Source organism: Pungitius pungitius, chromosome 1 (assembly GCF_949316345.1).
Source record: "Pungitius pungitius chromosome 1, fPunPun2.1, whole genome shotgun sequence".
Taxonomy (NCBI): domain Eukaryota; kingdom Metazoa; phylum Chordata; class Actinopteri; order Perciformes; family Gasterosteidae; genus Pungitius; species Pungitius pungitius.
Genome location: NC_084900.1, coordinates 28445055 through 28457198, shown reverse-complemented (window position 1 = coordinate 28457198; position 12144 = coordinate 28445055). Strand labels below are relative to the sequence as shown.

The 12144-nt window shown below is 48.0% G+C and overlaps 1 protein-coding gene across 6 annotated transcripts in view; it reads left to right on the top strand.

Moving 5' to 3' along the window:
• The window catches only part of samd11 (sterile alpha motif domain containing 11), a 45021-nt gene extending 33110 nt beyond the window's left edge, over positions 1-11911 (top strand). For 5 of the 6 annotated variants that reach the window (XM_037479443.2, XM_037479444.2, XM_037479447.2 and 2 more), the window contains 7 exons: positions 1379-1532; positions 6213-6328; positions 6629-6707; positions 6934-7700; positions 9423-9556; positions 10018-10128; positions 10335-11911. In XM_037479443.2, coding sequence (XP_037335340.2) covers positions 1379-1532; positions 6213-6328; positions 6629-6707; positions 6934-7700; positions 9423-9556; positions 10018-10128; positions 10335-10619 — 1646 coding nt within the window. In that variant the 3' untranslated portion in view covers positions 10620-11911. The remainder of the gene's footprint in view (positions 1-1378; positions 1533-6212; positions 6329-6628; positions 6708-6933; positions 7701-9422; positions 9557-10017; positions 10129-10334) is intronic. The other variant, XM_037479445.2, reaches the window with a different exon arrangement.
• The last annotated feature ends 233 nt before the right edge of the window (positions 11912-12144 follow it).

Here is a 12144-nt window from a genome sequence, read left to right as displayed (position 1 = left end):
GTTTGTTCCATGTTTCTATGTTGGCTGCTGTCTCTACAGCATCGATCTCTACAATCCTTTATAAATCTGCTTCTTAGAAGTACTAAACTTTATGAAAGTGCACTACTAAACCACCGGAGTACCCCTTTAACTGACCCGGTCATACAAAAATAATTGGTAAGGTGGGATTGTGACCACAGGAAACTCTTAGAGGTCAGCTCTTCCACCCTGTCGCCCCTGCACCATATATGCAAGCGCACAACAGTGTGTGTTTGTGTGTGTGCGCTCTGTGGCTCCAGCTCTTCTCCGGTCCCTCCCTCATCTCTCCCAAACCCCCTTCCCCACACACAAACCACACATACACGCACACACACACACACACCCTTGTCTGCCGCCAGCCGATTCCCCTGTGGCCTGGCGCAGCAAACAGATCGATACACCGGAGCTAGGCCGCATTAATATCTGTCGCTTCACCCCCCCCTTCCCGGCGCCCACTCAACTGCTTCAGCGCACGCACACAGACACACACACACACACAACCGCAGCACCACGCACTGAGTCAGGCACTCACATGCAAGCACCTAAATCACACAGACGCACACAAACACACGTCACACCCGTACCGGCGGCGGAAATGGCCCCCAGCTCCCGAGGGATCTGTCTAATTAAAAAAGAGGGGGAGGTGGGGAGGCGGGGAGGCGGAGAGAGAGGATAGATAGATTGAGGCAAGGAGAGGGAGCAGAATGGATTTTTCTCTCATTAGAAGCCATGTCTCCTGGTGTGGCCTGGCCTGGCTGATAATGATGAGGCCTCTTCTCCATCGAGAGCGAGAGAGAAATAGGGTTGCTGGGGGAGGGAGAGGGGGGGGGGGAAGAGAGAGAAGGAGGCGGCAAGTGGTAGAGGGCAGAGGGTGGAGAGAGGGGGCGGGCAGAGATAGGAGAAGGTGCGATGGTGACGGAGGTTGGGAGTGGTAAAACACTTTGCCCCTGATGTGTGAAGTCATTGTTACAAAAACACACCTTTTCATTTTTCTGATTCCACTCCTGTTTTTCCCCTCACAGTTGCCTCAAAACGGTCCGCTCAGTTCTAAATTGTGACAGATGGACTTGAGCGCAATGTGCTAATATCGTACATCTTTGCCAAGATTTCTGTTTTTGTTTATCCTTGTCTGTTTTTATGTGCGCCTGTCTGTACGTGTACATGGTATCATATACTGTGGTAAATAGGTAGAGCAGGGTTATAAATAAAGCACCATATAAGTGCATTATCCTTTTACCATATGTATGGGGGGGGGTTGATGCACTTCTGTGTTATATCCCCAAAACATTCTCCTGTTTCAATCCAAACCTGACTTTTTTTTCCCCTCTTTTCTCGATTTGTTTCGTTGTTCCTCATCCAGATATGCTCCGTGCTCGCCAGGAGGCGTTAGCTGCAGCGGTCAGGAATCCAGGGGCCTTAGAAGCTCACCTGCCATCGGCGGGCAGCTCCTCTTCGTCCAGCCAGAGACGCAAGCAGGGTCTGCCGCAGCATCGGGACGCGCATTACACTGACAGGTGAGAAAGAAATGCAAACACACTCCCTTGTAGACTAAATCGCGACATTAGACCGGCCAGATCTCGCTATTGAAACGTCAACCTTAGCCCGCTTGCAATATAAGCATTATTCATCAAGTCCAACAACCACATCCTCCGCACACACATGTACTGCATTGGTTGCCCGCGTTTATGTGAGCACATATAAATGTGGAAATTACAAAATGAATGTTTTGATCTTTCAGAAACAAAGTGTGTTGATGGGAGATATTAGAAGGAGTTAATCAACGGCCAGTTAGCATCACCAACCACTTTCTCAGGAAGACATGATCTCATGTTTGGCTTTTTCATTGTGCTGCGGTGCATGCATGCGCGCGCAGTCTCCACATACATAGTTAAACTAAGGATTCCATAACCTTTTGGCTACCACTATGGAGCTGCACGCCTGCATCCCCGGCTATTCCCCCCTCCTCTCCCCCCAGCGCTGGCCCCTGCGCCTCCCAAACAAAGCCGGGGGCAGCGGGAGTGGGCGGGTAATTGCTTGTCGATTATTTATGTGGCGCGGGGAGAGGCGGGGGATCGATAATGGGCCGGCGGTGCGGCAGCAGGGGAGGGAGGGTGTTTGTGTGTGTGAGACATAGAAGGGGGTGGTGAGGGGTAGGGGTGGGGATGTAAGCAGGAAGCACAGGCGCTGTGTGGCGCAGCTCTGGGAGGCTGTGGGGGTGTGTATGTATATATATCTGTGTGTGTGTGTGTGTGTGTGTGTGTGTGTGTGTGTGTGTGTGTGTGTGTGTGTGTGTGTGTTCGTGTGTGTATCAAGGGGGAGGGGGGCTTATTGTCTACATGTGTTGGTTCCATCTTTCAAACTGGAATCCTGCATGTATCCTCATCTATGCGAGTTTGGGATTGTTTGTGGCTGTCTGCTCATTTTTTGTGTGCATGCGTGTGCATGCATGCATGCATGTGAGAGAGGCCAGTTGCATGTGTATGTAGTCAGTGAGCCTCTGCTCCTCCTCGACAGTACCGGGTAATTAGCCACACAGGGCCAGGGAGAGATAGGTAGGCCTCGCCCTTCCTCCATCATTCATGCATCTATCTATACCTCACTCCGTCCCCCCTTACCTCCACCTGCCTCCTCTTCAACACTTTGTGTCTTTGAATGAACGATTAATGAGGAAAATGGTGAAGTGCCCTTTCCATCACAAGTCCAACCATTGTCTAAATGAGAGAATGCAGAAAGAAGGGACACGTACAAGTGATGCAAAACATTCATGTTTCAAAATGACAGCCCCTTATTAAGGAAATATATTTTTCAGTTTGGTGGGGAACAACTTGCTGGCCTTAATAGTACCCAATCCAACACCTATGGGGTGAATTGCATTACAAAATATATGCCAGTCTTTATCACCCAACATCAGAGCCTGACCTCACTGATTCTCTTGTGACTGAATGGGAGCAAATCCCTGAAGCCAGTATTCAAAATCTTGTGGAAAACATTCCCAGAAGAGTAAAGCCTGTTTTACAAGAATACTAATGCCTATAGATTTGGTATCCACAAACGTGTACATGTTTAAATACTATTCACAACCACTGTGAAATATACAGAACCTGCCAAAAATTGAAGCGGAAACATTAGCTTAGAGAGTGGAATGAGTGTGAAGTCAAGAGAAAATTCCGCTAATTGGTGAATATAAGCCAAAAACTGAGATTAACTGCATTAAAAAGCAGGCCTGAAAATAAGAGGAAGCAACGGAAGCCCCCCCCCCCCCCCCCCCCTCCCATTTTCTAACTCCCTCCATGGCTCACCTTTCCATCGACCCCCCATCATTGATTATCCGGGGCCCATTAGGGCCCATTGTTAAAAACAAATCATTAGGGTTGCTCGATGGGCTTAAAGCCTGGCGCTCCATTTGTCTGGCCTTAAATGGCAACGCTCACCAAGCATCTGCAAGGCAAATGGGGGAAGATGGAGAAAAATAAAGAGAGAGAGCGGAAGTGGAAAACACGGGAGCTTAAAATGGGGATGAAGAGAAGGAAGCAGAGCAGAAGAAGGGAGGAGATGGCGAGAGGACGAAGTGACGGAGAGAGAGAGAGAGTGAGATAAGGGGAGGGAAGGAGGGAGCGAGAGAACGAACGAGCGTGGAGGGAGCCTCATCCATTTTAATGAGCTTCCTGTGTAAATGTGTTCCTGCGGAGAAGGAGCCGAGGGCGGCCGCGCGGCGCTCCTAATCCCCCCACGCTCCCGTCATTAAGGGCAGCCCTGTCACACACACACACACACACACACAACAGGATACACACACATGCGCAGACACACACACACACACACACACACACACACACTCACATTGCCTGGGCTTTTGCGGGACGGGACTGCTGTCGCCACTCTGACAGGTCGTCACACACCGGTGAATTCCCCAGGAGCCCCTGGCCCCACTGCAGGGAGGGAGGGGGAGAGGGAGAAAGAGAGAGAGGGAGGAAGCAAGCAAGGGAGAGTGTGAGAATTGAGAGATATCATTTTGCGTAGTGAGCCCACATGGCATTTTGCATCTGCCTATTTTCATCTTCAGATATTTTCATATCTCATGCAACAAACGACCGTTTAAACCTCCTTTTTTTGTACCATTTTGCCAACAAAATGCAGATAAAAAGAGAATCACGGATGTACATACACACACACACACGGACCAAGAGCAAAACGACTAATGTCTGCCACTCCTCTCTTAAAATTGCCTCCTATAAAACGAGGGAGAGACGGAGGAAGGGAGTGGAGGGGAGTGTCAGAGACACGCTTTTTCTCCCCTTCTCTCTCTCCCTCCCCGTGATTAGGCCTAATTATGGTGGCGCAGACGCCCGGCAGCCCCAGTCATGCAGCTTTAATTGACCGTTATTCATCTGCGAGCTAACGCTAGGCAAGGGTAGGCGGTGCGTGGTGAGGGAAGAAAGGGAGGAAGTAACAGAAGGGGGGGTGGGGGGGGGGATGAGAGTTTGGCATGCGGGAGCCATGGTGAAGTGGATGGGAGTTTTTCGGGCGCCTTAGCGTAGCCTAGTGGAACTGCGCGTCGCAGGGCTAATTGCTAGCCCCGAGGGATTAGGCCAGGTGATTACACACCGGGCGGTGTAATTACATAAGCAGCGGCGAGCGGGGGCCCCGGCTAGCGGCTCCGGGGTCACGCGCCGTGGCCCTCACCCAAGATTAATTGGCGCTGCCACTGGAGTGCGAGGCACCGCCGGAGAGAGCGGTTATACGATTAGCATTAACATTTCAACGGCGGAGGCGATCGATGAATGGTCTCCCTCCACCCCCACCCCCGACCCCCACCATTCTTGTATGCGTGCCCTCCCTCTTTGCAGTTCTCTCTCTTTCTCCTTTTCCTTCACCATTTAGTGAGGCGAGAGACATGCAGGCGCTACCTAATTTGAACACAGTTGCAAAACAATATTTGCAGCATACGTGCCAATCTTGGTCTAGATTTTTGTTGTTTTCTTCAGCTAGTTTCCTCTCTGTGCTTTTGTGCCGCGGCAGTCACACGCAGCTCAGCTTTGATTGGTGTGATAGCAGCGGCTCAGGAGGAGAGAAGAAGAGAAAGGAGAAGAAAGAGCAGAGGTGTGGGCAGCTATAGTGAGCTCAGGAAAGGCCCTGGAAACAGCTATGGTTTGAGACATAGAGCATCATCTTTCACACATGACACTTCCAAAGGTTCAGATGCCTCACTGCTCTGAAAGCTTTTCATCTTCTTTCTCGAAACCATGTTCCTGTACCCATGAAGATCTGCACGAAATTGAGAGGAAAAACTGATATAGGGAAATAATAATAACAGAAAGGATTACAGTGAATAAAGAAATGGGATGAAGACGTAGAGACGAGACAACGGATGAGATGAAGTCAGGGAGCGGGAAAGAAATAAAACAGGGGGAATAAGTAAGTAAACAAGACAGATTTACAGAGGTCACAGGAAAAATAGAGAGAACAGAAAACGATGGTTGAGAAAGAACAAAAGACGGGAGCGGGGGAGCAAGGTGAGAGGCGCTTTCCCCCCTCAAGGAGAACAAAAGGCGAAGCCAATAATGGAGAGTCCTTTTCAGAGGCAGAGGTTGCAGGACGCTCCATCTTTTCACCAGTTTCAATGCAACCCAGAGAGCGAGAGGGGGAGAGGGAGGGAAACGGAGAGGAGGGCGCAGAAAAGGGAGAGAAGAGAGGAGGGATGAGTGTTAATTAGAAGGTCCTTCAGCCCGTGGCCCCGGTCAAGACGCAGGGGCCGCCCCAGCTGTCGGAGCATGACACACTGGCATTGTGCATTCAGCCCTCATTATGTGTGTGGGTCTCAAGTGTGTGTGTGTGTGTGCGCGCGCGCTTGTGCATGTGTGTGTGTTTGTGTGTGAGTGAGGCGGCAGGGGAAGAAAAGGCTGCAGTCCAGGGTACAGCAATGGCCAGCGGCGCTTGCTGCGGCGTGACAAGACTGATGAGGCACCGGGGCGACGTGGGGGCCTCTGGAGCTCCACTGATAAAAATACATTGCATACATTGGCGTGGCAGAATCCACACACTTACAAAGAAGGGATTGAGACGTACTATACAACTGTTACGTAGGGAATCACACAATATACATCTCTCCACGCTTAATGGTTTTGTCATCGCAAAGATTCCAGTAAAATCTAAACTGGATTTAACAATGTCTTTTATTCTATTTGTGTCTACAGAGAAATGTCCCACCCTCCACCCTTATTGTCCCCACCAACTGCCCCCCACATCGCCTTAGGAGCTCACCTGCGGCCCCCTTTCCTGGGCATGCCCTCTGCTCTTTGCCAGGCCCCCGGTGAGTCCTTGATCGTGCTACGGCTAAATAGAATATGCTAATGCGCGGTACCATGGTGATGCATGGCTTAGTCAAAAACATGTATACATAGATGTTTTCAACTATCTGAAGAGAACGTTGCATCGATCTTTATCAAATCAGAGGATTAATTCCAAAAAACGAAAAAAGGTCATACATTTACGGTAATTGCAGACTGTTACTTTTAAGCTAGCATCCCAACAATGGATGTAGAATTATTTTATGCTAAGTTCTTTATTTTAAACACTTCTTCACATATTTCTTTGCTGTTTATATTCACAGGTTATGGTTTCCTCCAACCGGCCCAAGCTGAGCTCTTTGCTCGGCAACAGGAGATGCTGAGGAAGCAAAACCTGGCCAGGTGTGTTTGACGGAATGCAACATTATGTAGCAATAGAGTCACTACGGCCACAGTGTAAATAATACCGTTTTACGGTTTGGTAACAGCAAAAGAGAAGCTTCAAGGTGGCATGTTTTCTTTGAGAGATATAACCCCCAGACACAAGAGTGGTTGTTGCCTGTTAAATACTTCAGGTCTTACACATTTGGCCTGTGCGTTTAAGTCCCTGTGTCCTTCATTATCTTAGACTTGAGATGTCTGCAGAGCTGCTGAGACAGAAAGAGTTGGAAAGTCTCCATCAGAGACAGCAGCAGCAGCGTCTTCTGGGCTCTGAGCCTTTGGGAGCTCTACCTCCTGGCCTGCCCCCCGACCATCCGGCCCTGCGCAGCCTCCACGACATCCCAGAGGGCCACCCGCTCCGCGAGGAGCTGCTCCGCCGCTCTAACGCAATGATGGTGCTGCGCCATGGGGCCGCCACACCCCTCCTATCCCTCAGCCACCACCAGCATCAACAACAAGGACCACCCTCCGGACCCAAAGACAACCAGGCGCACAGATCTACCGCTGGCCCGGATGCCGAATTCAGGAAGGCCCCCCGCAGGGCCCCCCAGGCACAGCACCATGCTCGGGATCACACGGAAGGGAGGGAGGACAGAGGACGGCTGGGGGACAGGGAGGCGCACGATGAGGAGATGAAGGACTCGGACAGTGAGACAGAGACGTGTGAGGAGAAGCAGGACAGTGTCGCTGCCAAGTCGAGCAGTAAACCCAGGGAGAGAGAGCGGGGTGTCATCGAGTCTGCTGCCAAGGAGACCGGAGAGGGCTCAGGCAGACTGAGCGTCCCTTGTAGTTCAACAGGTACGGAGTCCCCTGGGCGCCTCCTCTTCACGCCTGGACTGGGCAAGGGTGACGTCAAGTACCAACTGCCCCCTGGGTTCATGCCCCCCCTGCCTGCCCTTCATGCCCAGTCGCTGCCCTTTGGATTCCCCTACGCCAACCCCTACTTTCACACAGGTGAGAGACGCTGCCACACAGAAATGCCAATGAACAGCCGTCATGTAAAATCCATTCATGTATTTGCCCTGCGTCTGACTCAAATCACACCAGCAGTAGCACAAAACGTCATAGTATAGTATGTTGAATAAATACAAAAAAAAGTAAGTATAGTAACAATTCAAGCATTGTCATAGTTAAGTATGGCAACGTGTAGTTAGTATGTCATAGTATAGTAAGAAAAACGCCAAGTCAAACATCGTATGTCTTAAAAAATATCACAAATGTATAGAATACAATTAAAAAGGAAGTCTATCTAACGTATGCAATAAAAACGTCAGTTCATCATAAACATGTTATAACATTCAATGAATAAGTCATTCGTTTGAATAGTGTGCCTTAATAATAACAAAAAGTCAGTACAAGAATCAGAATCAGCTCTATTGTTTTTGTGTATTTGCATTTCTCTTGATGTATAAATGAACAAATAAGAGCAGTAATAAAATATTGACAAATAAATTAAAGTAAAATTGAAATAAACAAAAAACTATGTACAAAGCAATTGGTAAAAAGTGTATCTAATTAAGTAATATAAGTATGGATACACATGATCTAGGTGATTATGGACAGCATGTAATTATTTCTCTATATTGAAATACTATGATTTATATTGATTGTGTCAGAAGAATTTCAAACAGGGTGTGCTGAATCAGCGGTGATATTTCAAGCCCGCTTGTAGAGGTCGCGCTGGCACCATTGATCCGGTCTGAGGTTCTGGCCGTGCTTTTAGTCGAGCTCGGTCCTGTTTGTTGGCCGATCAGCACACACTGATCTCTGTGCACAGAACAGGCTGCAGACCTGCAGTGTAGAATTGTCGACTGCAGGTTCCCCTTTTGGCTCAGGAAATAAATCATCTGCGTTGCGTTTTTCCGCAGTGTTTATGATGGAAGTTCACTTCAAGTCCTGGGAGATGGAAAAAGAACGTCTAATTGTTATAGTTCTATATGTGTTAAAAGGTCCTAGTATAATATGACAATTATTAATATAATATGCCATTATTATAAATACAAAATAATATCTTTGTATGACAAACAAGTTATGGAATAGAATCCCATTTATGTCATAAAAAGCCATCAAAATAAAATACAAATGTTAAAGCGGGTCAAAGAAAATCCTAAAAGATGCTGTACTAAAAGGTGATAGTATGGCATTGAAACTTTTTAATCATAGGAGCGACCTTGTGCCTCTACTACTCCTCCCCCGTTACTACTGTTCTATTCTAATAATAATGATAATAACTGTGTTTATATAGCACCTATATAGCTACACAAATGAAAGAAATAAACCTCCCAAAATCAATTTAACACGTCATAGCAAAACACGTTTCCACTAATAGGGCTATTTTGGGTGGTGTAAATAGAATGACTTCATCACGTCTCTATGCTCCTTCCAAGGAGACAGCCAAGGGACCGCTCACTTCTATGTCCGCACAAACATTCCCTAGAATCCCTTTTAGACATGGGAAATTGTCACAAACTATTATACAAATTCTTATACAATTTATTTTTTTAAACAACAAAAAAAAAGGTCACCTTGACAATTAACCACAAAAATCTCAACATTGTATACGGGAGTCTAAGTGGACGTTTGTCATTTGGACATGGCGGCAGGATCCTCCGTTTTAATAGCAGCTTTGTACCCAGTTTATATTGACACATCATTTTCACCCACCGCTGCTTGCAGGCTCTGTAGGAGGTCTTTTCATGGATGGGGAGGAATCAACCACAGCAAACCCTGTGGAAGATATCAGCAAGTGGAGTGTGGAGGACGTGTGTGGCTTCATAAGCAGCCTGGCTGGATGTGCTGAATACACACAGGTGAGGAAAGAGGAGCGAGCAAGCGAGAGAGAGAGGAGGGGACGGAGGCCGGGGGCAGGCTTCTCATCTCAGAGCAGTGACCACGATCTCATTCGTGCTGCAAACCATTCAATGGCGTCTCGTTGAGTTTAGCTACAGAACAGTTAGTTCCGACGTCATTGTGAATGTGTGTGGATGCTTGAATGGCCGTGTTCTCGACAGCAGCCATATTTGTGGGCTTTGTGTGACTGCGGCTGCAGTTAGCATCACACTGCTCACATTGTTCCAAAATGAACTCTGCAGAATTTGAGAAGTAAAGTGGTTCAATTAAAAACCATACTTTTTTTTATTATTTGGAAAAAATAACTGACAACACGCCACACACACTCAAAATGCAAAACATTTTGGAACAGAGTTGCGTGAATGGGTGTGTATGTGTGTATATGTCGGGGCTCTGGCTGAAGCGGCTGTCTCTCCGCCAGGTGTTTCGGGAGCAGGCCATTGATGGAGAAACATTACCGCTGCTCACTGAGGAGCACCTGCTCAACACCATGGGACTAAAGCTGGGGCCTGCCCTCAAGATCCGCTCACAGGTACACACACACCACGGACCTGCGTGTGGACTTGTGTGTGTGTGTGTTTCTGTCCGTAGGCCCAAGTCAAACTGCCAGTGTAGCATAGACGGTTCCAGCCCCTTTCTGCGGCCTCTCTTCTCTCTCTGTGTTTGAAATACAGCATTTGTCGATAACATAATACTCGACAGGCTACAACTGACAGTTGTGCGGTCTCCTCTCCTCAGGTGGCGCGGCGCGTTGGCCGCCTCTTCTACATGACTGGATTCCCGCTGGCGTTCCCGTTTCCGCCTTCTGCCGCACTGCGCCCCCCGGAACGCGATCGGGACCCCCTGACAACGCCATCTGACACACTCCTGCCTCTCTCCCTGTCCCTGCCCCACAGACCCACTTCAGCCAGCAGCAGTTCCTCCCCATACAGCGGCCCCACCCCAGGGTGCTCCTCCCCCAAGCAGGAAAATGGTAACTGCTCCACGGTAGCCGGAAGATACGAGGCCAAAACTCCTTCGTAGAAAAGGACAGGCCGGGATGAAGAGGCCAGACTCAAACTAACCCAACCCACCGATATTGACTGCCGAGGCGCTTTTTGATGGACTCTCTCCATTCCGGGGAAAATATTGGAGTGGAATAAAAGACAACTGTACCGTATCCAGCAAAAACAATCAGCTTAATAGTTCCCCTGCATTGGTTGCATCCAAGCGGAATCTAAACTGGGCTGGAGGGGAGTTACGTGAAGCGGCAGAGGGGGAAAAAAAGGGAACGAACAAAAAAGAATGAGGAGACAGCTGGTCACAGACAGCCTGCCAAAAAAAAAGAGCGATGGCCTGCCACAAATGTGAAATTCTTGCAAGTCAGACGCTAGCGAATACTCCTCCTTCCTTCCTGGAGGAAGCCCCGCTCACTCGCTTTCTTTCTCTTGTCTCCGACTGCTCTCATCACGAGTCCTGAAGAATCCGGGAATTAAAGAGAGACGTCCTCCCCTTCTTGTCATCCTCCTCCTTTCCCTCGCTTGTTTCCCGAGGCCCAACAGCAGCGTGGAGTTGAAGCATATGCTGAGCTCCTCTTATCACTGCAACTATGCATTCCACTGTCCCGATACCAAAGATGACTGGATATGTGGAATTGGAAAAATGTTTCACGTGTCTGCATTTTTTTCTTTTTTCTTCGCATTGACGGTCACAGGGAAAGGCTAGCGCGTCACATGATGTGGCACAGGAAGAGTTACGGACAAAGTGGAGAAGCCTTAATGGTGGCTATGGTGTGTACGGCTTACGTCATTGTATGCTCGCATTGACTACTGTGGGAGGTAGGAAAACATGCAAAATTGTACAGAATCATTAAGATGAAAATATCCTGAAGGTTACATACGTGGTACTTTTTTTCTTTTTACATAGTTGCACGAATAAGGTTTTCTTTTAAGAAAAATGTGACTTGGTATTTTCGTTCATACTTTTGTCCTGCCATAAAAAAAAAACGCTCGCTCCGATCTTGAATGCTACTTAAGCATATAAATATGAGGAAAAATATTTATAGGACTTTTGATGTAGTAGATAAAGCAGATTATGACATGTATTATAATTAGCCCTTAAGATGGATTCCAAAGATACTTTAACTTTGTTTTCTCTTGGTTGCAGGGGAAAGAAAGGCACAAAGCTCTTATTGCAAATGTTTGGAATTTGTTAAGGATTTTTTTTTTTTACTACGCAAGCAATGAATTAAAAATGGTCTAGATTTCCCTTCTAAAAGTTTTGTCTTCATCCTATTTTTCTATTTACCACACAGGTAAAATAAATCCTAAACCAAGTTCGCTCTCTCGTTGTTTGTGGGTCTGAGTCAGACAACGTATATACGCTTTTTCCTCAGGTGTTTGCGGTTCTTTGGTAAAAACATGTAAGAGGGAGGATGTGGTCTCGTGAAGGGGAGGTGGCCCATAGGGTGAAGGGTCATGGTTCTGGTCAACACCAGCTGTCAAGGGTGTGAGGTTCAGCCACAGGCCAAGGCCTCTTTTGCCTGAGGGGGTAAACCTTACCCCACTCA